The sequence below is a fragment of the Lonchura striata genome, chromosome 13 (assembly GCF_050655825.1).
Source record: "Lonchura striata isolate lonStrDom1 chromosome 13, ASM5065582v1, whole genome shotgun sequence".
In the NCBI taxonomy this organism is placed as follows: domain Eukaryota; kingdom Metazoa; phylum Chordata; class Aves; order Passeriformes; family Estrildidae; genus Lonchura; species Lonchura striata.
Window position 1 is genome coordinate 17,261,482 of NC_140715.1, and position 27,591 is coordinate 17,289,072.

Sequence of the window (27,591 nt, forward strand, 5' to 3'; positions counted from 1 at the left end):
GGGCACTTGTTCCCCCAGCCCTCAGGGTCAGGCTGGGGACAAGAGGGACTGCTGCTTATCCAGGGCCTCCAGCCACCCGTGGGAAGGGCACTGCTCTGTGCCCAGCCCATGTTCAAACAGAGGCAGCAAAGAGCAGCTAATCAAGCAGAACCTGGTAAAGAAGGAGGCCAGGGTACAGGATGCCAACCTCAAGCCCAGCCAGCAAGCACAGGGCTGTGATAAATGGGGGCATCAGGGGCTCTGACACAGCTGGAACACATCACCCAGCACTGCATGTCCAAAAGCAGAGTGGGACAAGTCTGCCCTTGTGCTTGATGCTGGAGGGAAGGGCCTTCAGGGCACTGCCAGGCAAGGAACCCGTGCCCTCTCTCTGCCCCTGGGAAGATGCAGCCATGCTGGTCACACATACTAGAGGAAGACCACTTGGTGTGGCTGCTTTGAGGCTCTCTGGCCCAGCAAAGTTCCCTCTCCTGGCTGCTCTCTGCCCCCAGAACTGCTCTGGAAAGCACTGGCATCCTGGCTGTGGCAATGGAGCTGCAAATCACCCCAAAATGGGCTATTGCAGGAAACTGCAAGCCCAATTGTGCCATTAGGAAGCTTTGCAATGGCCCAGCCAATGCCCAGGCTTCCCCAGTGAGCTGCCACCCCAGCAAAAGACAGGGCCAGAGGTAACAGAGCCTTGCTGAGCCTTCCCAAAGAGCCCCCTGGCTTCAGCATCTTTCCCCCATACCCCGTGCTCGTGCCTGCTTGCAGGACCCACACACCAGCCAGCTGTGGGGCACAGGGCAGAATCAAAGAGCCCCCACAGAGCTGGTCACATGCAGGAGAAGCCATGCCCTGCAGTACTCTGAACCACACAGTGCTTAGCTGAATCCCAGCCAAAATCATCCACCAGAAATCTCATCATTTGCATCTGAATCCCTAAAGGGCTGAGGTCTGTGATGGATTTAAGGGATTATACAAAACTAAGACATCATGTTGCATCTTCATGCCGTGAATCACATTTCTGAGCGCAGGCAGAGCTGCAGCACGAGGGTTTTGCCTGCAGGAGCCAGCAGGAAGACCTGGAAGGACTCTCTGTGCTCCCCTGAGACTGCCACGAGCAGGAAAAAGCAAGGTGGGGGCTAACACCTGGCGAGTGACTGTGAGCCAGATGCCACCCACGCTCCTGCCTCCCACCTCCTCTAGCAAGGCACGTTCCCCACACCCAACACACCTCCAGCACACTCACTCCCCCACAGCTCTCCTGGGACGCTGCTGTTCGCTCCCAGCACTGAGCAATTTCCCCTGCTCTGGCTCTAAAGCCTTCCCCGTGGGAATGGGCTTGTGGATATCCGGATAGGTTTGTCATCCTGACGCTGGCCTCCACTCCATCGACATCCAGCCGAGGAAGGCTGCAGGACTGAGGCGTGCTGGCTGGCAGCAGCACAGCACTGGCTGCCTGCCCACTGGAGAGGCTGCTGGCAGCTCTGCTGGATTAGCTCACCCCTGGGACCGGCCGGTGCTCTCGCAGACCGGCGTGGGAAGGAGGGAGTGAGTTCTCTGTCCACAGTGGCCCACAGGGACAGGTAATCCTACATCAGGTCAGCTCATCCCTGCCAACCAGGGAAACAGCTCCTGCTGCCAACCCAGCCCCAGACCCAGCGCAAAGCAAAGGGGATGGTGTGCAGGGTCACCCCCTCACCTTGGCTCTTCGCAGCCTCCTGGTTCCCTGAGCTTGCCTAGCAGCCTGAAGGCAGCTGTCCACGTGCCTCTGATACTGCAGCAGTGGCACCAGTGACTTACAGAGGTAGCACTTCTCACACCTGCCAGGCAGCAAAGGACAGAGCACTGCATTAGGATTCACCCTGCACCAGGCTTCCAGACACCAGTGGTGACTCTCCTCTCCAGGCCATGCCATGGAGAAGACGTGTCACCAAATCCAGTCTCGCTCAGTGGGGTCAGGCTGGCACCAATCACAAAGACTCAGTGATTATCAGTTTTCCCTGCCTGTTCCTCTGTATCCTGCTGCTGCAGCAGCGGGACAGTAATCAAATCTGCTCATCTAACTATCTCAAACACCACTGATTTTTTCCCCAGACATAAAGCACCCTGTCAAAATCTACAGAAATGAAGTGCAAGGGCTTTGCAAAGGGGAGTTAAATTCTGCCTGAAAAGTAAACCAAGTGTGTTAAATCAGAAAGACATTTTACCAGGGCTGGATGAACTTGTCTGACTAGTAAATCAAGCCTTTCTCTGCACTGTCTCCATTTTACATCATGCCATGCAGGGAGAGGAATTGCAGAGCACATGCTCCTGCTGGGGGGGTTGCCTCAGCCTGTTTCTCAAACCCCCTCATTTGGGTGGAAGATGCTCAGGCTCACGCAGGACAACTGAGTGTTCTTGGGAAAAAGATTATTCTGGGTGAAAGGAGATGAAGGTCAGGCATAGATTTGCACAGCTACACTCACTCCCACACCAGCTCTCAGCAGGGACTGTATCCTGCAGAAGAGGACATTGGCTCTTCAGGAGGGAAGCTGCATTCAGGAATGGACTATCTCCAAGAAGAGACAAATCCCCCAGGGACCAGCCCCAGCAACATAGTGTTCAGTTTGATAGTGGTACTCTCTGAGTGAAACACCCCAGGCTCTAAAATGCATATGGAGAGCCCCCATCGAGCAAAACTCTGCAGCACTTTTTCCCATATTTTCTTTCCAGTCAGTACTGATTACCCAGATAATGTGTCTAAACAGAAGCTGTCCTCTCTATAATTAGCCTAATTCCATTAGTGATGTTGCCATCCACTGTTTGTAACAGCAAAATTGCTTCCATAGCAGGGATTTTACTGTCAGATCCTCTCTTATGATGCTTTGTGTGGGTGGCAGGAGGAGGGGCTGCATGGAGAGAGATTAAACAAAGCCACTGCTATTCTGAAAGTCTAATTTAATTAAGGATATCACTACAGGTGCCATGTTGACAGCCTCCATGTCCTGGCCTCTTCTTTTCCTGGGGTTACCAAGCTCAAACCTCCCATCAGAAACTGGCTGAGTTAGCACCATTTTAGCTCCAGCTCCCCTCCAGCAGCCATGCAGCCCTGACCGGTCATGGATTGGGCTGAAAGGAAATCAGTGCAAAAATAAACAATCTGAGAACAGCAAATTCCTCTTGCTTTGGTTTAAATATAGCCAGCACTGCAACAAGAGGCACTGAGGAAAAGTAATTTCTTAGGGAAACACTGTTATAAGGCCAACAGCCAGCATTTGTACAGGAATAAAGACATCCATAGTCAAGCTAGTACAGAACCACAGAAATAATCTTGTAGGAGCAGGCATACCTACTTACTTGTCAATGTCTGAGGATGGTGGGCTGCTTTTACCACTGGCAGCTTTATTTCTTGCCTCTCTCTGACGCCGGGTGAGCACTGGAGGAAAAACAGAAAGGGTTAACAAAAAGGGTTACTACCATCCACCCCAAACTATCCCTACATCATGCTCAAATGCACCAAGTTTCCATCACTTCCACTCAAAGCTGCAGCAGAAGTGATGGTAGAGCAGAAGAAACAGTGGACTGGGACAAGCAGGGTCTTCTTTCCTGCAGAAGAGGTCGATGAACAAGTGTCCTTTTTTCCTGGAATACTGAAAAATTTACCTTTCCCAGACTGGGGAGCCAGCTGACCACTTCACACCTAATTTGCCAGAAAACAGCTGGATTGACAGTCTGTAGTTTACAGGAATTTCAGGGCCGATGACAGCAGTGTGATAGCCTGAGAGCAGCGTTACCCAGCTGCTCTGGCAGCACAGCCCAGCTCCCTGCCAAACCAGGCTCCCATGCCTGCTGCAGGGAGGGACAGTGCCAGCTGTGGGCTCAGGGAAACAGAGAGCAGAGGCAAGGGCTGTGCAGAGGCACCAGACCTGTGCTAGAGAGCCTGGCTGGGAAGGGACACAGCTCACACTGGAAAGGGAAGGTTACAACAATTAGCCCACACTCATCACTTTCCCACTGCCCATGTGAACCATGGTGATCTGTGCTATCGTCCACAGACAGCCCTGGCAGTCCCCTGGATGAAGATCTCTGGCAGGAGCAGTGCTGCTCTCCAGAAGCTCCAACACATGGGTAGCCAGTGAGATCCCAGCTGAGCAGCTGACGGGTCCAACCATTTCTGTTCCCCCAGCAAGCCCAAGGAGCCTTTCCCAACTGGCTCTGCAGGCATCTGCAGGGAGCACGTTGGAGTGTTGTCCCTTCCAGTTGAATTCCTCTCAGTGTATTCCTGTTGACATACCACCAGCAAAGATCCTCAGGGAGCATTTCAGATAGCTTAGCTTGCTTCACCAGGGACGTTCAAGACTCCAGCTCCAAAACAGATGTCACAGTAAGCGCTCTCAGGCATGCTGGCTAAGGGGACAATGCAGGGAGCTGTTTTACGGCTTGGTGATGCTGCTTCCCATACTCATGAGGACAAAAGTCTGACTCCAAGGTATAGACACAACAAACTTGTTATTGTTAGCACATCATCTGTGATAAAGAAAGCAAAGCACAAAATTTTCTGCGGAACAAAGGGAATTCTTCCGAGCTTTAGCAAAACCCCATTTCTAGAATGTTGGGCAACCCCAATATCTATCCATAATGCAACACAGCCTTTCCTTTAGCAGCAACCACTGATCTGCAGCCAAAACCAGCAATGTACTGTGAAGTGCTCAGGAGCTGTTGGGGCTGATGGGAGACAACCAATGCTGAAGAAACAAGTTCAAGCCTTCCTGGGATGTGGGTATTGTCTCCTAGGCGATGAGTGATACCAACAGCGCATCATTCACAGGAACTAAAGCAAATGTCTCTTTTTAACATAGCCTGGCCCAGATCTGAAGTGGCAGCCTAACTAGGAAGACTGGTAACAATGGCCGCCCCCCAGGCCATCCAGCCTCCCAAGAACCCAACCAACATATGTGTTTGACAGCATGGTGAGAACTGCTCTCCAAATCAGCGTGTGCTCGTTAATATTCCTTAACGAGCCTTGTGCTCCCGCTCAGGTGTTAATCAGTTCTATTTTCTTCCAAAAGCAGTGAACACATCTGGCATAATGGGCCTGTTAGAGATGTCTGGGACTAGCTGCCAAGGAGGAGACCCTCAACTGCATTGCTGAAAGAAGCAGCAGAGGAGAGAGAACAGAGCCAGCTGGTGAGGCATAACCCCCATCAGAACATGCTGGTTGCCCCCAAGAAGGAACACAGGAAAAGACTTGCCACAGGCAAAATCCCCACCACAGAGCAGTGCTGATCTGCCTGTGTGCCAGGAGCCTTGTAACTCTCCCAAATGCAATGCCCTTTGCTGGGTCAGACAGACTCCGTGGCCCAAGAACAACCTTCTCCCTCACTTGGCATTTCTTCTGGTTGACAAGTCATTCTTGGCCTGTTTGGCTCCAGCACTCACCCTGGGGAAGAGCAGCAAACCCTGCCCAGTATGGCCTTGCTATCAGCACACTCAGCCCGGGCACCTCCTGGGGCTGCCAGGTTTGGCTGGCATGTGGAGCTGCGAGGTCAGGACCACTGAGCACCTTCCTGCTCAGCCCACCTGCGGTCCCATCCACCAGCTCCCTGTGTTCACTGCCAGCTGTGCCACTTCCCTGCAGGACCTGTCAGTGTCTGGCTCATGGCATCTTGTCCCTTCTCAGAAGCCATGCAGTTTTCCTCTGCACCCATTTCTTTACTCTTTTTTGCTTTATCAGTGCCACTTGTAATGCTGTCAAGAGCTTTTTAACAGCATCAGTGCTGCTGCTGAAGACTGACAGCTGCATCAAGACTGCATTGGAGCTTTTGGGAGGAAGGGATATACCAAATCCTCATTTTCCTGGGCTCACTTGGGAACCGAGAATGCTGGATGGATGTAGATGAAGGGTGAGAAGCACCGAGTATGTCACAAAGCCCAAGAGTATTTGCTGTACTCAGCTGCAGCCAAGATTCACTTCCAGACCGAGACCAGCGGATCCCTGTGTTGGCAGCAGCAGAGGGTGATGAATGTGGTGACTCCAGCAGAGCCCTCTCACACAAGTGAGCCCCTCCAATTGAGTGCACAAAGAAAGAGGGAGCTGGCACAGAAATTCCACAGCTCCACTCATTCACTTGGAATGAACACCAGTCACTGAGCTGGAAACCCAGGGTCTCAGCCCTCCCCAGCCTGGTACAGTAGCTAAAACAACATCAGGCTCTTCTTTTTTATTTACTCAGATCACAGGAAAGTGGAAATTCATGATAAGATTTTCATGCTGCCCAGGTATGTGGTGGTCTGGGCACCCAGCCAGATTGACCATGTACATAGGGGAAGCAACTGTAGCTCATCTTGCCCAGCTGTTCATTTGAAAACTTGCCCTTAGATGTCAGCCAGACTGAGCTGGCCTCCTGAGACCTAGGACTGAGAGACTTTGGTGCATGATTATAAGAAGGAAGAAGAGAAGTAAAACCAGCAAGAACTCATCCTTTTGTAGTATTAAAATGAAAATCACTGAGAGATACAGTTTGCAGGACTGCAATTCCAGAGACATCAGGAGTAAGTCTAATTAATAAATCTGAAGACAGACTAAGGATGCCTGATCCAGTGCACCAAAGGAAAACTGAAGCCATATTTTCTTAATAGATCAGGGCATGGCTTAGAGAGCAGAACTTTGACTTCCTCTCACACAAGACGGTTGCTGTGCTCCCAAGGAAGCCAGCAGCCAGCCAAGAGCACACAGTGCTGCAGCGGTAGAGAACAGCTTCTGGACCCACACAGGAGCTGGCATTTGCTTCAGAAGACAATTCCCTCGCATCTTTGCTCTCCCCATGCATTAGCTTTACCTGTGGATGTTGTGCTAGTGGTGGATGCCAAGGTAACAGCCCTGGAAACAGAGTCCTTTTGTACCTGCACAGCTGTGCCAGGCTATTGTCTGGCCTCTGCTCAGAGCTGAACAGCATCTCTGCCTATTCAACCCAAATTTCACTGACTAGCCCAGCAGCTGAGAGCCCTTTGGGTGACAGTTGCCTTCTAACAGCTGGTGGAAGCTGGCCTGAGGTGCCCCACAAGCCAGAGCCCCACAGGCAGGCAGGATTCTGCCCAAGCCTGGTAAGCCCGTGGTCTGCAAAGAGTCTGGGTGCAAACAACACAGGTGTCTTACACTGTTATGGCTAATAGAGCCTGGTCTCTACAGGGAAAATACTAGAATAACTGGCAATAGAAAACTCAAATTACTGTGATTTTGTCCCAGACCCATTGCTCCACTTACAGCCATTATTACAGAGCAAAATTCCTTTTATTCCAGGCTGGTTTCCTTACAGGGGGATTGTTCTGAACAAGCCAGAACAGCAGAGTAGCAATTCCAAAATAACTACCCTTACAAACATCCCCAAGGAGACTAGCCTGGAAGCAGAATGGAGAGGCCAGCCTTGAACTCTGTCCTGCTGAAAGCCAACGCCAAAAAAAAAAAAAAAACAGATTCCCTTGCACTGCTGAAGACTTCAAAGCCTTTTCCTGATCACAGTGGGAATTCCCCAGGATCAATGGATACACTCACAGTCCAGCCACACCAGAGACCAGAATACCACGAGGCCAAAGACATTCCTGCTAAAAGGCACATTAAAATTCTGCTCCATTTTGTAACACAAATAAAACCTCTATCAGTCTTGAGGACAGGAAAGGAACTATGATAATTTGTGATTTGCCTGAGCCAAATGTTTTGCATCAGTAGCTGGGTTGTGCCTGCGGAGAGAACCTTCAACCAAAATTGTATCAGCCTTTACTCTGGCTCCTGTTATCTTGACAGGACCCATGTCACATCCCCAAAGATTTAGCATCGCAGGAACCTTTTATTTAAAAACTACATCAACTCTGCATTAAGATTACACGGCGAAACTCCCTCCTGCTAGAGGAATGCAGAAGTTACAGTTCTTGTACTAGCTATGATTTGCTCAAATTGCTCAAACATCATAGATTTAGGTTGCATTTAACAAGCCAGTATGTAACTGAAAATTATATATTCACAGCCTGAAAAGTTAATCTTATTACAAGCTACTACTTTGATATAACCTGACATTGTACTAACACAGATTTTACATTTCAAGCAGCAGCTAAAACATAACTTACTGAATATGTTGATAATCAACCAGTGTATTTGTTCACTTAAGCTCTACAAAGGTTGGCTATGGAAAACTGATATGAAAAAGAATACAAAGAAGATTAATATGGGCATTCCGACTGTGCTTCTGTGCTTCACTTTTCACATGAAGGAGAAAAATCCACACTCCCAGACTGATAGTTATCATTTTGCAATTTTAGTGAAACAAGAGGAAAACTTTTCTGCAGATTCTGCCACCTGAACAGGCCATTTTTGCACATACAATGTCAGACTTCATGCTGAGCACAGGCCATTCTTGTAGTAGTACAGAACATTTTCCCCTCTCAATAGCCCTGAAGGACAATTGCCCACATGGCTCAAGCCTTCCATTTTCTACCACTGCCACATTCTCTGCAGGTCCTAAACAAAGCACACAATAGACAAATCTTACAAGTACTGCTTGAAGCATCCAGAACTAGATCCTGGGGTAATATTCAAGAGCTGATAATGTGGCAAATTATTGTGTGAAGTCAATCAGAAATGATGTCTCTGTGCAGGAGGTGCTGGAAATACCAGAGCTTCCAATAACACTCTCCTGGGCAGCGTGGAGATGGAATAAGGCAGAGTGAACAAACCTCCCCATACACCAAATATCTCGAGAGAGACAAGACTGCAGCACCTGCCTGCCAAGTACCAAGGGGGAAGGGGAGTGAGCACGAGGAGCAAACACGTGGAAGGAGCACTTGGCAGACCTGGAGCGTCCTCGCCAGGCTCCGGCCCCGCCGCGCCGTTGCAGTACATGGCGTGCACCTCGATCTCGCCAGCTGGGAAGCTGTGGTCACACAGAGGGCACGACACACGGGCAGCAGCTGGAGCACTGCACTCCGACACAGTCCTGCCAGCATCTTCATCCTCACCAACCTAAGGAAGAAGAAGAAAAATTAGCCAGACAAGGCTGTTTCTCTTACTTTGCTTAGGTGCAGAGCTCCATGCTGTCTGCTAGCTACTCACGCTCACACGGACTCAGACTTTCTTGATAAGTTTTACTCTTCCTTCATCACATAATGCTCAGAAATAATACCACTGGGTGAATAAACTATGCTGCACTGATAACTAATTTTTCTTGCAAAGGCAACATGTCCTTCTGAATCATGGTGAAACTCCCTGCACAGCCATGCACACTGTTTAAGGCAAACATCACCTGCACTAAAGTGGAAAAACGGCAAAGCTTCCATTAATCAGGAAATCTCAGAAGCGAAACTGATGGAAAATTCATGGGCAAAGCAAGAGTTCAACACTTGACTTGTGCTCATCAGTTTCTGGACATGATCCATGCTGCACAGGCAGCATTGTCTGGGAACGCAGCTTCCCCCAGGATGAAAGGAGGCTGCTGTGGTGTTAGGAAGCCTGGAGAGATCACTGGAAGCTCCTCCTTTAGAGAGGAGGTGGCTGAAGGGGACACCGATCAAGGAGAGAGGCAATACCATTAAAAATCTGTGTCACACAAAATTACTAGCAGAGGCTTTTTGCCAGGGCAGAATGTCACAGCTCGTGTACGTTCTCAGAGTGCCATTACCATTTATGGACACTCTCTTTTTGCATTGGTCACACAGCTGCAAAGGTGCTCCACTATCAACCCACAGAGATCCAGCCTGCTCCCTATGCCACTGACATTCCCAAATGCAGCAGACTGCAGCCATCTCACTCATAACTGCATCTCTGCCTAGTCAGGCTTGTTGTAAGATTTTTCCACATTTAAGAAAAAACCTTCCCTTCCCCACAATGATTAAGAAAAGCTATTTAAATATTAACCATGTAGAGAAATCTATAGAAAAATAATATAGGAGAGGTTTCTGTTCTTAGAGCTAAGCAGTGACATGTGGACAGTGTGCAGCAAAACTGCTGTCTGCATCCCTCCAACAGTATCATTTCAGGGAAGCAGTAATTGGGGTCAGCCAAGATGCTCCGTGCCACTGGAGCGCTTTGCTGTATTACTCGGTTTATTACTTCCTTTCCCAAATGAGGATCTGATCCTGATTTTTATGTCCTAAAGGGAAGGAGGGTGCTTTGTTGACTCAGAGGAGCTATGACAAAAATTGCAGGACTGCGACTCAAACTGAGATTCCAAATCTCAAAAAGCATTTCTACCCGACACTAGCTGAAAGGCTACGAAAGCGAGCCCCAGGAACATCCCTCATTCCCAGGAAGGCTTTCTGCCCTGAATTTCTGCAGAGGAGTTGCCACAAGAGTTCCTCCAGCCAAACACAGGCTGCTGAAGTACATCACTTACAGCATTAACACTTGTACCCCTCTCTCACATCTCAGTGTCATTACATCTTGTGAAGTCCTCACTGTGGGGCATCACACTGAAGAGCCATAAAATACAAGATGTGTCAAACATGAATGATCAGATCAAACCTGCACTACACAGACAACACACATAAAAAATATGATGGGAAAAGCAGCAGGCACTGCTCCTTCTAGCTGCCTTTTTTAAAGCAATCTTAGGAGATCACCAATTCTGCACACCCTGCCCGCCTACATTCAGCGGTAAATTACTAATTTTAAATGGAAATGCAACATTCTGTAACAAAAGACTGCTTGTACAAAACCTTGCTGTAACAGTCTGGAAAACCTCAACTGCAGAACCAATCACCCCTGTCAGAGCCAGAGACATTTGCCTCTCCTTTTAGCAGAGGAAATTGCCTACAAGACATAGTACTTGCAGCCAACAGCCAGCCAAGAGCAATGCTAGAGGCTGAGCTCAACAACAAGACTCTTGTGTCCTGGCTCAGCATCTGCTAGGAAGAAGTCATTCCCAGTGGTCTCTGCTTGGCTCCTGCAAACCACTGATGCCATGGTAGCTGTTTCTGCTGTTTTCCTGGAGGGCTGTGGCTCTGGTCTGGGACCTGCTGCCAACCATAATGAAGTCAAACAATCCCTAGGAACCTGCTCCCCACCACCTTGTGCCATACAGGCAGAGATGTGAGACACAGGGCACCCTCTGCAATGCACAAGGGGACAGGGCAGTGTCCTGGCCGCAGCCAAATGGGTCATGAATGTGCTTTGGTGGCCAGCCCAGGACCGCCTCTCTCCTTGCTGCAGTCCCTAATTGACTGAGCAGTGCTTGGAGATACCTGCAGAATGAAAGGCACACGAGAGCAGAAGATGGTTTATTAAGAGGCCTCTGAGAATGAGACATTGGAACTGCAGGCGTGCTGTACAAGCTGCAAACTCCCAGAATGAGCTTTCCACAAATGAATCCTCTTGTCAAGAGCTGTACGATTCTGTATTCATGTACCCTGCACCAGAGGAGTACTTGGCAACCCCTTTGATATCGCTTTCTAAATTAATAGACAAAGGGAGTTTTATCAGAAGCAGGAACTGAAGTCAGATGTTGGTACAGTGACAGCTGCAAAGCAATTGCTGTGCAGGTGTGACAACACAGGGAAAGGGGTTGCACACAGCACACATCTGCAGCAGAAGGTAAAAGGATGGCCCTGCCACTGACTTACTATTGCTATTAACTATTACTGCACAAAACTCAAGATTCCCAGACTCAGGACACTCTGCTTGGCCTGAAAACCACCACCAGCTCTCAACACTTCATGCACATCTTTAGATCAGTCTGATCTCTGGGTGAGGCTCTCCTCTTAGCCTCTTGGTCTGTGGAGAGCAAACTGGAGTTCAGAGCAGTGTAAAAGGGACAAGCAGGTGACAGCACAAGAGACTGAGGTTTACTCAGACTCCCCTCAGAGCTCTTGGGGTCCCTCTATATTGCTGAGCATCACAGCTTGGACCCCTGAGCATGGGCAAGCAACAGCACTGCCGCCCACGCTGATGGCATCCTCCAGCTCAGCAGCACTGGGATATAAAAGAACGGGCTGGAATTGATAACAGCTCTCCAGCTATAGGACTGAAAGGCTTCAGAAGCAGCTGCATGCAGTCCCCAGCCAAAAGGGACTGGAGATATAAAGCAGTAGAGAAAAGCAAAGAGGAAACTGTTTGTGAGGATCCAAACAGCAGAACTCCAAGCTTCCAGCTACCTAAAGGGAAATGCCAGCACAGCTCAGCTGAACCGAGGTCTAAAAGGTAGGATTGCAAACAGGACCCTTCAAGATCTTTTACCTGCATAGGTGCACCTCTGCCGTCTAAACAGAGCTCTTCACTCTCCTCCTCAACAGCTTCCAGTGGGCTTGGCTGTGTCTCTGCAGGAAAACATCTCCATGTCAGCACAGGTTGTAGTCCCCAACTATCTCTTCACTTGTTGATGTAGCTTAGTCCTTAACGCTTTTTAAGAGTTTTCACAGTTTCAAGACATTCTTTAGACTTGCCACAAATGTTAACAGACAAAGTGCAACAACATAGCCAGATGAGGGGTTAAAGTCACAGCATGGTAGTGTGAGGATAAAGGCACTGCAGCTGTGTAGCTTCATGGGGAGTGGGATTAGACACAGACAAAGTGTGCGGGACACTTGCTGAGATGGAGACAAAGCAAGAATAGTGCTGCTTTCACATCAAGACAAGCAGAGCTCCCATTCCATGGTCTGTCTCACAGTCACACCTTCTTTAGACCTCCACATCTTTGTTAGCAACAAAACATGCCTCCAAGCACCACCATGACCTATCCTGCTACAGCTGCTCATGAACAGGAGAAGCCTCTTCATTATTTTTCTCACTTAAAACCTTAGACCAGAAAATCTAAAACATGGTAGGAGAGACAAGGAAGAAAAACTCCTTAGTCCCAAACATGTTTAATTAATGTAAGACAAAAATTATTTCAGCTTTGCACATTATCTTGACACTGAAAAATCTGAAAATATGATTGCACTGCAGAGACATCTTGCTTTGAGTGATCCCTCCATGCTCAGTGCACATCCAAGTGTCTCTTCAGCAAGTCTCCAACAATCCCTGTCACAGAACTGCCTTAGAGGAAATGGATCCAAAACTAGGGGATCAAATTAAATTACCTGAATAATTTTACCCTTGAAAAATGGAGATGGGAAATAAATCTCGTTTTGTTCAAATAACTTGAAAATTCTCTTTTCTCTGAATTTCCTCAGTGTGTAACTTTTGGTACAAAATTCATAACAGTCTCAAGTGCCTCTTACCTGGGCAAATAGAGATCGCTTCTTCAGCAGCATTTTCTGTGGCAGTATCTGGGCTCCTTTTACTGCCAAGTGGGGTCATTATGGAGATGCTGTTCAAAACATAAATATAACAAGAATTTCCAACCCAGTAGGAGAGAGGGCCACACCTGCCTTTCTTACACAGTTGAGAATAGCAGATGATGCCATAATTTCCAAGTGGTCAATATCTGACAGCCAGAAATGACCAGGATTAACAGCAAAATATGGGTCTAAAATGCCATCCTAAGCAAAAGCCCCAAAGGGAACATTTCTTTATTCTAGAAAGACAGAAAGGGTCATTATCTCTTGTCAAGGGAGCAAAAATACCTGCTCACAATTATGGGACTCTCTGTGGGAGAAGATGTGGAAGTTGTGCAGGTACCAGCACTGTGCCTCTTTCTGGCTAGGGAAGGAAATCCTCAGGGGGAAAGACAGACCTGCTTTATCCTGCATTATCCTCTCCCTCCTCACACTGCTCATTTCCTCCCTTATCCCTGTGCATGGCAGCCAGAAGCAGCACAGATGTGATACAAGACATTTTCCCTGCAGCAAAGTCCTTACAGCATTAGTGTAGTGGTTCCTCGGAGCAGCACCCAGCACTGCTCCTCTCATTTTGACTTTTGGATTCCTCCTTTTTTTTTTTCTCCCACCTCACTGCACAGTCCTTTTTTTTTTTTTTTCTCCCACCTTACTGCACAGTGTCTTTCTGACACAGACAGGCATTGCTGAGTAAGTCTGGCACCCATGCTGACACACTCTGCGCCTTGCATGGCTCTCTGATTAGTCTGATCAAGTATGCAAGAACACACTTTAAAAACATGAATCCCCGCACTGACAAACACAAGATTTATTAAGCTCAACCACAGGCCTTAGAGAAGAGGGAACAGCCACTGCTGATTTATGATAAATAACAAAATTCTGATAGGAAATCACAAGTGGCTTTTCTCTCTAAATAAAGCATCTCAAAGCATTTGTTATGAATCCAGGCTGAGCGTGTTTTACTCTGTGTCTAACATCAGGGCTCTCTTCAAAAGAACTCACACAAAACAACTTGCTATGACATTTATAAAATGGGCTAATCAATTTGAAGTCAAACCACATTTCTTGCTACACCAACTATCTCCTGGTAACAAAGCCTATAATCATTTATTAAAACCCCAATCGTCCATGCTCTGTACAAAGCATGGAACAAGCGGGGAGAGCAGCCCACAGAAAGCAAAGCAATTTCTTCACAGGACTGGCACTTCCTGAACTGCTCCACTCCCTCCAGACAGCTCAGAGCCATGTTTTCCTATTAAGTGCTGCTGAGGCCAGCCAGTTGGGGTGCCTGAGCCATACCCAAGAGAGGTCTGTGCTGGCAGATTACCAGGAGCCAGATGGCAACACTTAATGTGCAAAAAACTGCAAAGACTGCAGCCATTTCTTGCCTTGCTGCTGATGTTCCAGCTGCTCGAGGAGGGGCCACTGCGTCCAGGTGCATCCCACCCCAAAGCAGGCAGCCAGGAGCTCCTGGGCAACTTGGGGAATGTCCCAGATTAACCCCTCTAAAGGAAAGAGGTCCCTTCTCCTTTCCTATCCTCTATATCCTGGGCTGTCAGGCCCCAGGCAGGCGGGAGGCCAGCGCTGCAGAGCACACACCTCGCTGCCTTCTACGCAAGCTCAGAGCTCAGCTGTCACAGCCTCATCAGCTTCAGCAGCAGCTGCAGGTTCCTCCTGCTCCCCAAGGCAGGTTTTAAGCTTGTTAGAAAGGTGCAAGCAAGAGGGATTTTCATACTCTGCATATTGATATTAACTGCTCAGGCCAAATGCTGTTGGAATGTTGGCAGTTTTGTTCTAAAGCAGGTTTAAATTATAAAACCCAACAAATTAAAAACATGACATTATCTGGCCATTCTTGTAACTTGCTCTCTGAATCCTCTCCCATTTGTCCTTCTTCTCCATAGCCTGTGGAATTGCATCCCACAGGAAGGAGAGAAAAAAAAAAAAAAGGAAAAGAGGAGTAGGCTTAAATCTGAAGAAAATCATGTTGACTTGCCCCACACCTGTCATCTGCTGAAGTGGCTTTTCTGGAGCACTGCACTCTATCTTTGGCTGATAGGCAGTGCCGTCTGGCTTCCTCCTCCCTGCTTTCCTCTTCAGCAGTAAGGCAAGAACATAAAAATACACACAGAAATCCAGTAAACCCTTCCCCGTGCTGCCTGTGCGCCTTCCCCGACAGACAAGTGATGGCATCACTGCAACTCACCTCCAGCTCCCCATGGCTTTACTGCACCATGCCACAGGAGCTTCAGAGGACAAGGGGCAACTCCTTCAGCTTGTACAATAATGCACCTTGCACATCTTATAAAGTAACAGCAACTGATCCCTTCTCCTCAGCTGTGCCCCACCTCTCCCATGCTGCTCCAAAGCCATCTATTTCCAGGGATACTTAACAGCAGTGATTGCAGCCAGCCTTTCCAGCAAGCCTTGCAGGGAGCTGTGGTGGAACTGCACCCCAAAATACTCCAGGGAGAGTGGAAGAGCCCATATTGCTAGAGAGAACCTGTGACCCCCACATTGTGAACACCTTACTCACCTCTGTGAAATTTGCACGGGTTCCCCATCTTCAGGCACATCCTCTGCAGGCAGTATCTGGGAGGGCTGGAAAGGGAAATTCTGGTGTTACATAAAACAATGTGCACAGCTGACTGGGGTGTGCTGGGTCATTGGATTCTGTCCATGACATTGCACCCAGTCTGCTGTATATTTTTATCTGAAAATAGCTGAGTATCCATCCGGAACTACTCAGCTTTTTCCCTCCATCCCTGCTTTTGGCAAGGTACTCCCTGCAATAAACCCTGGCAGTACTTTTTGTTACCTTGCTGCCTAGACGTGTTCCTGGACAGTCCATGCCCATCCACTCCTTCCAACAATGCCATCACCTTCCATGCTCTCTGCCTGTTCCCAGCATCCACCTCATAGCTTTTCTCCACCTCCACCTGTGCTGAGCTTGAAACAACCCAAGGTTTTTCGTGTCCCCTGTATGCCCCCAGGTACCCAAACAGCCCTCACCCACTCCACTTTAAAACTTATTTTCCTGAGCCATAGTGACCTCATCAACTGGTACAGCTGATGCCTGACCATGAGAAGCCCTTTTCTGAAATTTCCTAGAGATAAAATCTGTTGCATTTTTTCTTGCCTGGGAAATCAGCTGTCCCATCTAAAGAGGGGAACAGATTAACCTGCACAATCTGCAGCTGGAAAATCTGTCTGCGTTTTATCCCATTTTTCATTTAGCTCTACGACTCCACTTATTCTTTCCTTTAAAATTTGTTCAAAAGCCTTATGCACTGCCGAGGTCAGGCTAACATGCCAGTCATTACCCAGATCCCTTTCTTCTTCTGCAGTGTACACGTTACACTTGCCATCCTCTAATCAGGTGGAATTACAACGGTTTATTAGCAGTCCTTGCAGTCAGGCCTACAATTTCTCATGCTAGGTCTCAAAGAAACCCAAGGAGTTCCTCCCCCTTCCTTGAGTCTATCAAAAGCTATGAGCTTGATTTCCACCAAAAGGTTCAACTTTGATCAGCTCCACCCCTGGATATACTTCCCCAGCAAGTTCCAAATCAAGGCCTCTCCTGTCAAATTTCCCTAATGTATCTTCAACCCCCAAATATCCTGTTTTATCTATGCTTTCTTTACTTCTTTGCAGCCTAGCTCATCATTAACATAAAATACCACACCTCCACTTTTATTTTTATTTGTCTTTGTCATGAACTGTGCATTTCTTAACAATGCCTCTGCCCTGGTCATGAACACTCATCTATGTTTCTGTTTTTCCTTGTACATCTGTTATAAAATATGGCACTAATTCAGGTCAGCAGACTCTAAATCTCCAGAATTTGATCTTTTCCCTTTGAATCTTTTAAACACCAAGAGTTCCCTAACCTTATCTGAAAGGCTCTAAAAAATTGATTCTATTAGCACTGAAGTTTGTTAGTGCAGGTTCACAGGCTGTGAGATCTCCCAACAACCAGGATTTGCTCTGTGCAAACAACCCCTGGCTGTGGGAGGCAGTGGCAGCAGTTGAACTGCTGCCAGGGTAGAAGGTCTGTGCCCATTGCAGGTGAGGCTTTCAAGGCAGGAGTACAGGCAGCCTCCCTCAAACACATTATTTGCACCTTCATTTCACACATGGCATGAGGCCATGTCCTTTTTCAAGGACAGTTTTGAGTCCTCCAGGGTGGTTTCTACACTCAGCACAGCCTAAGATCTCCCACCAGCAGAGCAGCCCTGGTGGCACTGGGGGAGCCCCAGGGCAGCACAGGCAGCAAAATGTCTCCAAGAGATGCAGCAAGGTGGAGACACGACAGCTCTGGGCCCCTCCTTTGTCACTGCCAGTGGAATTGTATTTGATAGAGGGAAAAAAAAATGGAGACGAGGCACAAGCAAACATCAAACATATCGATTTTGCAAGTAAATCACCTGCTCTGGCCTCAGTGTGTGACTGCACAGAGAGGCGAGAGAAAGGAGCTACCTCTCATGCTGAGTGTGATAAAGCAGATGAAAAGGCATTTAGAAAATATTTTCTCTCGTGTAAATAGAACACTGGCAAATTTTGGGCTAGGGTTGAAATTGTAAAGTCTGTTCCCCCTCCCTTATGTTTTCACCTTAAAAATATCAGAAAGACTACATCTCTCGGCTATGGCTCTGAGACAGCTCCCATGGTCAAGAGGAGCAGGTTACAAGTTACTACTCAGCACCACTAAAACCTCTTTTCTCCCCAAGAATTAATTAGGTATTAGCATTAAACAGATAATATTTTAAAAAGTACCACACAATTTTCAGAACTGATTAAAAGTTCGTGCCCTTCCCAGCTGCTGTAGCTTCCCAAGGGCTTTAGAGTACACATCCACAGACCTCCAGTCACCCCAATCTTCCAGTATAATGACACCTTCATTTCCAGAGGAAAAGCTACAGTAAAAAAAGTGCAGTTTGCTTTAAGAACCTCTCAGGTCTTTTGTATCTATCCTAAGGAAATGAAAAAGGGCACAAGTCAGTTCCTTTCCTCTGCAGATCACCTCTAAAGCTTGTTTAAATCTCCATCTGCTAAACCCGAGCCAAAGCACTGTCATGAAAAGTCACATTTCAGCACAGGCTGCTCTGCTCTTTTTCTGCAACCAGAAAATGCAGACATGACGTTTTTCCTAAGTGTTCAATATTACAAGACAGAATATAAATATCACAAAACAAGTTAAGTATCTTTCTAACACCAGGGTAAATGATCAAATACTCTTGAAAACAGGAACAACAGAGCCAAGGCTTCAGTCATAGAGAAGATAAAGTTATACAATGATCCGGGAGTGAAGTCATTATGAAAAATGAGGGTTGGAAAAGGCTGACACAAACCTAAAATACAGCAGTAATAAATACTTCATCTGACTAGCAATCTGTTTAAACTTAGCAGTGACAGAAAGCTGCCTTCCGCTCCAGCAGGAGAGCCCTGACAGAGACAGAGGCTGACACCTAGTGTCTAGCACACCCGAGCCCGAGAGAAGTGCCCAGCACCAGGACAAGGACAGGGAGCACCACCGTGGTGACAGATCACCAGGGCAGGCAGAAAATGCCTGTGACCACACAAAGCCTCTCTCACCCACAAGGGAGAACAGCACTTACAAGCGTGAAGCACTTAGGGATGCAGATAAGCATGGAGGAGCAAACAGGAAAGGCTGTACTGCAAGGACAAACCCACATCTCTGTCTGCAAAGAGAAACCCAGAGCTCCCCGCACAGCCACAAGGTTTATAAACCACAGTTGGTGGTGGTCAGCATCACCTCTGTGTCCTCTGCCATGACATACTGCCAGGCTGTACCCTTCTGAGAAGGATCAGTTGGATGTATCAGTCTCTGGAGCACTAATGATGACTGCCAGGCTGCTCAATGGCCCTTATCTTGTGAGAGCTGGGTGTCAGCCTGGACACTTCTCTCCTTTCCGCAGTAACCTGTGTGGCTGGGGTAGGAAGTTCCCAAATTTAAGAGGGGCATTAAACAGCAATGCCTGCTTTGCAGAAGGGACTGAACCGTAACATGGACAGAAGGGCATGGCTGCTCAACCTCTGCTCAGTGGTGAAGCTCTTACCTGGCAGTAGCTGGTGGTCGGTTCATCATCAGAAGTGGAGTTCTTCTCTTCTTCCATGCTGTGCCCTGGACTCTCTGTGTCCCTCCTCTTTGAAGGGTGGAGCCAGGGATTATTTTCAGACTCCTGTCCTTCTGTGTCTCCATCTTCTGTACCATCAGCCACCCCATTCTCCCTGCTTATCTCCTCTTCTTTCCCAAGCTCGTTTTGGCTCAAGGAAGAACTGGGCACAATTGGGTTACCAAACTCCTTCTTATGCAACAGCTGCCTCTGAGCCTCCTTCAGGCTCTTCTGGTAAACCTCCAGCTGACACAAGATGACTTTGGTGTACTGGTTAGGGTCCACCCCTTTGGGGCAGAAGGGGATGCCCCAATAATAGTGCACTGTGTCTCTTGCCTCCTCCTGTTTGTGCTTCTCCTCCACCACAGTCAGCATGCAAAGATCTGGGGTACTGCCAGACCCCTCGTTCTGCTGTGCTTGCTCTGTGGAAACACAGACCTTGGCAGCATGCCCAGGCTGTGAGCTGTGTTTGGTACCTGCTCCTCCACCACTCCTGGGGCTGTCACACTGTTCTGTGGTCCTGCTCTTCCAGAGTGTGGCTGAGCTCTCAGCACCAGCTTCTCCAGCAGAATGGCCAGTGCAGGGCAGGAGCTGCTCTTTTGGTTCGTGGCCTGCTGCTTCAGAAGAGCTGGAGGGGCTGGTGAACAGTCTCCGAGGTGTCAGTCGCCAGGAGCCTCCTGAAGCCACCTTGCCAAAGGTGGGACTCAAAGACGTGAAGTCCTCTCCCAGAGTGCTGGGTAACATGTTACTTGAATCACTTTTTGCTGGTGAGGAAGACTTTTCACTTGACCTTGTCACTGGCTGGCCCTTCCCCGGAGACACGATTATGCTGGATACTAGAGAGCTTTCAACGATTTCCTGGCTTAACCTCCTCAACACTACCAAGGGGCTCCAGGCGACATCCATCTGTCCATTCCCATCAGCTCTGGAGCTCTGTGAGTGGGAGCTGCAGTCAGAGGGAGGGGTGTCAGGGCAGAATGCCAGGCCTCCCAGGATCTCAGAGCCTTCTTTCTCAGCAGGCTGGCTTTGGCCCTGTGAATCTAGTGCTTCCACTGACAGCTGAGGAGATGCAGTCGACGAGTCTGAGGGCTGACAGCTCTGAAAAACAAAAGGTTCACCCTCCTACACACGTGTTCTCTATCAGTACAGCACAACCAAGGGCTCCCCCAGCACACTGGCAGCCATCACCTGGACTGCAGATCCCCCTATCCCAAATCAGAACTCTGTACCCCAAAAAAGGGACAGCTGGGGTTAGACTTCATGTCTCTCTCACAAGGTAGGAACAGTACAAAGCAACTACTCTGTAGCTGCTGTCATTCCAGTTTGTGCTGGGAATATCTATGCCCCCCAGTAAAACTTTCTTTTGTGCAGCATGGCAAAACAAGCACAGACAGCAATGTTGCTAAAGAACCCTAGTGAGCCTCTTCACAGAAGTGCACTTACACTAAGGCTCTCAGCAATGGCCTTCCTCAAGAGCTCCTCCTCTTCCTCTTCCTGACAGTTCACTTCTCTAGCCTCTTGCTCACTCATTTTCAGGGCCAGTGCAAATTGTTCCTCTTCAGTCATCTCTACAGCAGAAGAAACAGGATAATGTCAAGTCACAGCTGCAGGTGTATGTAAACACTCAGCGAATATCCAGCATGTAGGGAGAAATGGGTGAGAGTCCCACCTTCCCAGGAGGAATGCAGAGAAAATAATCTAAACCTCAGCTGTCCTGGAAAGGTGTCAACAAAACTGGAGCAGGCAACACTAAATGAGAAAGGTAATTCAGGTCAGGAACTTCACCTCAGGTTTCTACAGCAATCTAAGCTGCCATTCCCCAAGTATATTAACTGCAACATGACATTTTATTTGCCATCAAACAACACACACTGCAGCTGCAGAATGCATGTTCAAGGAGAGAGGAAAAGGACAGATTTCTAAAGTGTGCTTATTTTTGCATTGGACAGGCTCAGCAGCAAGGCAGGACAAACAACACATCTTTAAGACACTTTTTTACTAACCGAATAGCACACCTCACTGTCTTCTGACACAGATACCTGCAATACCACAGGAGACCTATCCAAGAGAAAAAGAGCTACATATTTTTCACCCTGAGCCTCAGGTGGAAAGCTCTGTGGAGGATAATGTTACTTGCTTGGTGGTATTATAGAGGATATTTCATATGCATACATCCCTCTTCTGCTCACATCACCACTCCACTGCATCACTAAGTCAGTCATGCATGGGAAACAGGTTTCCTACAGTTGTAACTGCTATTTCAGCAGAAAATTTATTCCTGAATTATTCCTCGCTCCAATCAAACCAGAAGTCTAGACTGGCTATGTAGAAACAAAGCAGTTAGTTACTTTGGAAAACACTTATTTACTTAGATTCAATCCAACACTTTCACTCTGCTTAAAATATACAATGCCTGCAGAATGGAGTGCAGCTTGAAAAACAACTCAACAGCACTCTCAGGAGCTGAAAAAAATACATCATCTCACTTGAAACAAATTGACAGATTTCCTTCAGAACCCGCTCCCTCCTCCAGGCAGAATCCTGCACGCGCCATCTCATGCATGAACCGAAGGCTACAACATCTTTAAGCCGTGCCATTTGAACAGGGAGGCTGCCCAAGCACAAAACATGCCTCCACTGCAGCCAGCTCCACAGACAGGCATTTCCCTGGGTAAAGATGCATTCACAAGTTGCAGGCTCCCATTTTCTATCCCATCCTCTCCCTAGCAGCTGCCACCCAAACACAGCAGTGCAGCCGTGCTCTGGCCGTACCGCAGCCTGTCCATGACAGCTCTGCTGCAACCAGGAGCATCCACGGAGCAAAGCTTCACTCTGCCCTCCCTCCAGCTCCTGGATGATGGCAGCCTCGTGCTCCCCCACCCAAGCAGGATCTGAAGCATTTTTGGACTGATTATCTTCAGACTCCTTTATGTGTCCTACTAAAACAGCACTTAGCTTCAGGTTGTTGGTTTGGGGTGGAGTGGGGGATAATTCCTTTGAAAATTAAGAAAGGGGTTGAAGGGAAAGCAGACTGCAATGCTCTCAGGGCTCGTGGGGATCTTTTGTCCTTGGACAAAGTCACTCTAAGATGTTACAGCCAGGAGGGACCAGGGCAAAAAAAAAAAAAAAAAAGCATTCCTTAATGGAAAGCACAGTCCAGTGTATGGAGAAAGCTCCCAGCCCCAAAACAGCAGCATTAAACAGCATATCACAGAGTCAATTAGGCTGGAAAACACCACTGAGATTGAGCCCAACTTTTGACCAATCACCACCGTGTCATCCAGACCATAGCACTTAGTGCTACATACAGTCTTTCTTTTTCCATAACACCAAACACCTTCCAAGCATTCAGAAAGTGTGTACTGATTTGTTTTCCTGCTCAAACCTTCACAGTAATCAGGCTAGATCCTGCAAACTCATGTGCAGGAAAACTGGTGCACATGATCAGCACCCTGCAACACACGACTTTCCACGTGCTTCAACAGGGGCCTGAACATTTGCCAGTTCAGGCTATCAACATCCATGAAGCTTAATAAAAAGAAACATTTTTTGGCGAGTTACTGCTGTACATTTTGTTTTCTTCTCCCTCCCTGGCACAGCAATTTTCCCTCTGGGGACAGGGAATGTGCCAGACAAATGCTGCCTCTGGCAAAGAAACCAGTGACAAACAAGATGCACTTAGTGCACGTTCCAGTTGAGTAGGTGCTCTGGAGATGGGTAAAACTCGAGTTTAAATCCACCTGGCATTACTGTGGGGAGAGCAAAGAGCAGCTCTGCTCATGCCTTCCAGCAGACCTGACCTGCTTTAAGTGAAGCTGACGGGTATTTCATGCTCCAGGACTGATCACTTCTCAGCACTGTGTGTTTTATTAAACTTGATGCTGATTGCAGCTGTCATAATTTATGATGATTAGAAACCCAGAGCGCTGCGTTAGCCCCCGACCAATGTGTGCAAACAGAGCTGGGGAGAGAGCTCAGAGTGTGTGGTGGAGGCTCCACAGACCCCGGGAGAAACAACCCCTCTCCATATGGACCGATGCTCAGCTCACTCTCATCACTCGCCTGCCTTGCAGGAGCCCATCCCGGGGGGAAGCACCAGCACTGGGAACTCAGCACCTCACACTCCAAAATCATCTCATCACAGGTCCATCCCAACTCAGCATCTCACACTCCAAAATCATCTCGTCACAGGTCCATCCCAACTCAGCATCTCACACTCCAAAATCATCTCGTCACAGGTCCATCCCAACTCAGCATCTCACACTCCAAAATCATCTTGTCACAGGTCCATCCCAATGTGGCAGGAAATCCCAGCGCCCCTCTGGGGACCAGGGCATCCAACAGACCCGCAGATGGCAAGGAGGGGTCACAGAGAAACGTTTTTAAGATACGCAGCCCTAAACAAATTAAACCATTTCAGAGCCTTTTTAAATGCTAATATGGCAATTTGCAAAGTGATTTATGTTCCATTTTGACATTTGCAAAGTGAATTAGATGCAAAACCCCCCTAGTTGTAGTTATAACACTTACTAATAAGAGATTTACTCAAAAATAACAGAAATGCGGGATCTCAGTATTTTTACATATCCAAAGTGCAATTACAGTAAAAACATTCAAATGTGCTTTAAAGCACTGTCTTCCTCTGGAAAAAGAGACTTCTTTAGGTTTTGTATTTCCATTTATCCTGTCAGGATGAAACGTCACAGATATATTTTAGTTATGGCTCTAGGTTAAAATGAATAAAACCACAACAAAGCAAAAAAGGGAGGATACGCTTTATAAAGAGCGCCTGCCAATATCTGAAATTTTCCAGTTTTGAGGAGAAAGAACTTGCTCTACCCAGAAGCACCCAATCTTTACAAAAGACCAATTTGCCTTGCAATTCAAAGAATTTATTTAAAGACACTGGGAAAAATAATTACTACTTCAAATCTTAATTTGCCTAAAAGCAAACACCAAAAGTCTAATTATAGCTTCCCACAAATTAGAACAGCCCACCATCACACGTGCCTAAATAAGCCCTTGCTCTCCGACCGTGAAGTGCCAGGCACCCCCAAACTCAGATGAGCACACTAAGCAACAAAAAAGGCAGCTTTTACCCCGGGAAAAGAAAAACTATTATTAATAATTTCAACATCTAGAAACACAGCAGAACTCTTCTGTTATACAACATCTGGAGAGCCAGCCCCGTCTCCTGTGGATTTTCTGGAGCATACTGAACACCTTTTGCACAGCACCAGCTCCTGAAACCCTACATGTTCAATGATGCAACGAGGACATCCAACTTCAGCAGATCCCTGCTCTTAGCACCATATGCTTGGTCACATTTTAGTGGTGTCTCCAAGGGGGGGTTCAGCTTTAATTTGGTGCTCTGTTTCCTTTGGGAGAAAAAGAAGGATAAGAAAAAGAATTCTTTCCCAACTCTGACTTTGCTATCTTACTTGTTCAACACAGACATGCACAGTGGGTTGCAGCTCCCACAAAGAGCTGGGCTGTTCTGTGCTATGGCCTTAGGCCTCTATTAAAAACAATTTCATTCACACAAGCCCTGTGAGGACTGACAAGCCCAACTGCTGCTGCTTGCAGAGCACTGGTGTGCTCCATTTTGTTCAGTGATTGCTTTGGGTTTTGCAGGAGGTAACATTTCTCCCATTTTAAAAAGTCCTGAATTTTATGTGCTGGATGGACCACTGCCTCGCAGAGCACAGCAAAACTAGTGAGGACCCTCTGGGGCCTGGCTGCTGTAACATGTGGGGCTGGAACAGGGAGCAGAGGGATGCTGGCCACACTCAGTGGGCCCTTCTGCCTGTTCATCAGAATATGAGCAGGAACATCCCAGCCTTTAGCATCTGTTCACAGATTTATTGTCCATGAATGTATTTAATTCCTTATTAAAGCTGTTGATTCTGACCTCTCCACAACCTCCAGTGACACAAACTTTCAGGAGTTCACCCCATGCTGTGTGAAGCATTAGTGTCCTTCACCCGTTTTAAACCTATTTCTTGCTATTTCCACTGATACACCCTAGGAGCTGGTAAACAACAGCTCTGTGCTCAGCTGAGGCATTGCCTTCCCGATGGGAACTTTGATCCCACCGTTCTCTCCTAACAAAGCAGCCCCAAGCTTTCCAGACTCTCCTCACTAGGCAGCTGTTCTACCCCTTCATGACTTGGGTTGCCCTTCTCTGGATGCACCACTGTGTCCTTGCTAAACAGAGGCCAGAAGTGCTCAGAGTGCTGTGACAAGGGTGCACCAACACTTTATGTAACAGCAAAATGACATCAACCAAATCCCTGGTTCTTAACACCCTTCCTTATGATGCCCAACGCTTCTGGTGCTCTGGCAGCCCCCACACTGTGAGCTGATGATTTCAGAGAACTGTCAGCTGCGGCTCAGATCCTTCCTGAGCGGCAGCTGTCGGGTCAGAGCACTGTGATGTTTCAGGGACAGACAGGAGCAGAGGGGCCTGGACAGAAAAGCAGTTTGTGACTGACGGCGCTTTCACATCAGCCTCAGACAGTTTTGAACCCGGTGAGGTACCAACACCCTCGCACACTTATTTTGGAAGTGCAAAATTTAACCTTGTGAAGGGTCTTTTCTGCATCCCCAGCCATGTCACAGCCTTTCTGCAAGGGAAATAATCTCCAACACAAACAGCAGAAGCTGTTCAGCACCAGACAATTTCCCCAGCCCCACAATCGAGACATACGTGCAATTTTTTTTTTAGCAGCAAACTTCGTTCGATCCAGCTGCTTTGTTCTCTTCTTTTGCAAGCCACTCTCTTCCTTTGACTCCTGCTGCAATGGAAAAGAACATGGTGAGTGCATGCAATATGTAAGAAATACTACCAGCCCCCTCCCCCCAACTACTTAGACACAAACATTGGTTCAAGAACAAGCATCTATTTGCGTGAAATTTGAATTTCAAACGTAATTCAAACACATTCTGTAACTATTAAAAGCTGTGTGATAAGCATAATGAGCAAAAAGAGTTACAGACTGACATAAACAGAGAAGTAGGAGAGACAATAGACTTCATGCCAGTCACCACCATGCACTGCACCTGCTACCCATGATTTTAGAGAGAATTTGTTTGGCCTTGCTAAAACATTGATATTTCTAAGCACTCAAAAGAGAAAAACAGAACCTTTTTATAACTGAGCATCACACACCTGCAAACCAGGACTGTTTCCTGCCCTGCAGCTTCTAGTGCTATGCCCAGGCAATTTCAGGTTATCTCTACCCATTTTTGGAGATCCACACCAATGCACCCCAAGGGCAGGAGGGTCAGCTGCACTTCCTCCTCCTGCTATTCTCTCATTGTATTCATAGAATCAAAGAATGATTTGAGTTGGAAGAGACTTTAAAGATCATCTCATTTCAGCTCTGCCATGGGCAAGGACACCTTCCATGAGATCAGGGTGCTCAGAGCCCTATCCAGCCTGACCTTGAAAACTTTGAGGGGCATTCACATCTTCTATGGCCAGTATTGCCACAAGTATTTCATTTTTGAAACTTGAATACTTAAGAAACGTGTTGTCTCAAGGCTCCCTGGAGCTATACTCCCACAAACAACTTAAATGTGTGCTGCTTTAAGCACAAGGACTGCAGCACAAATGGGCACAGGCTTAAATGACACAAATTTCTGCAAGTTGCTGTCCTAACGGCTTAGGCGAGGGCACACACATTACCCAAGGCTGGCACTGGACCCTTTCCAATTTGTCTCTCTAAATCAGGTAGGATTAGAATCAAATCCAGTGTTTCAGGCAGAGACCCACGCCTGGGCAGGATGGACTTTGCACTGCTCCCTCTGCAGCTAAATGGAGTTTTGTTGCCCATGAGACACATGGGCCACATGCTTGTGCCTCCTTCCACCTCCTGTGCCAAGACGAGGGTTCAAGGAGGGGCACATGGCTTGGGCTACTTTAACACAGATACAGTGATTATTTTCGAGTGTCATCCATTTCTTTTGCCCTTTGCCCATGTTTCTGAACATGTGAAGTCCTTCAGACTGCTCCTGTGTGCTGAGTTTTGTTGAAGACATCTCTGGTTTTAGTGCTATCTGTAGATTTTATTAATCTATATACACCACTTGCTCCCTCTTACAGATCATTAATGAGGATGTTAAAAGACACACAGACCTAATATTGATCCTCTTGGCCTCAGCTTTGCATCTCCCTCAGATGAGCCTCTCCTTTGTTCATCAGCAGCTCTTACTGACAGTTTTTTAG

General features: G+C 47.6%; 1 protein-coding gene across 10 annotated transcripts in view; it reads right to left on the minus strand.

Annotated features, from left to right (window-relative positions):
* Positions 1–27,591, minus strand: part of UIMC1 (ubiquitin interaction motif containing 1) — a 39,842-nt gene that overhangs the window by 1,077 nt on the left and 11,174 nt on the right. For 4 of the 10 annotated variants that reach the window (XM_021530687.3, XM_085591498.1, XM_085591500.1 and 1 more), the window contains exons 3-11: positions 26,071–26,158; positions 20,805–20,929; positions 19,305–20,459; positions 15,761–15,825; positions 13,168–13,256; positions 12,185–12,264; positions 8,809–8,977; positions 3,322–3,400; positions 1,685–1,805 (exon numbers count right to left, since the gene is read on the minus strand). In XM_021530687.3, coding sequence (XP_021386362.3) covers positions 1,685–1,805; positions 3,322–3,400; positions 8,809–8,977; positions 12,185–12,264; positions 13,168–13,256; positions 15,761–15,825; positions 19,305–20,459; positions 20,805–20,929; positions 26,071–26,158 — 1,971 coding nt within the window. Of the gene's footprint in view, positions 1–1,684; positions 1,806–3,313; positions 3,401–8,808; positions 8,978–12,184; positions 12,265–13,167; positions 13,257–15,760; positions 15,826–19,304; positions 20,460–20,804; positions 20,930–26,070; positions 26,159–27,591 lie in introns of those variants that run through there. The other 6 variants (XM_077786655.2, XM_085591499.1, XM_085591502.1 and 3 more) reach the window with 4 other exon arrangements.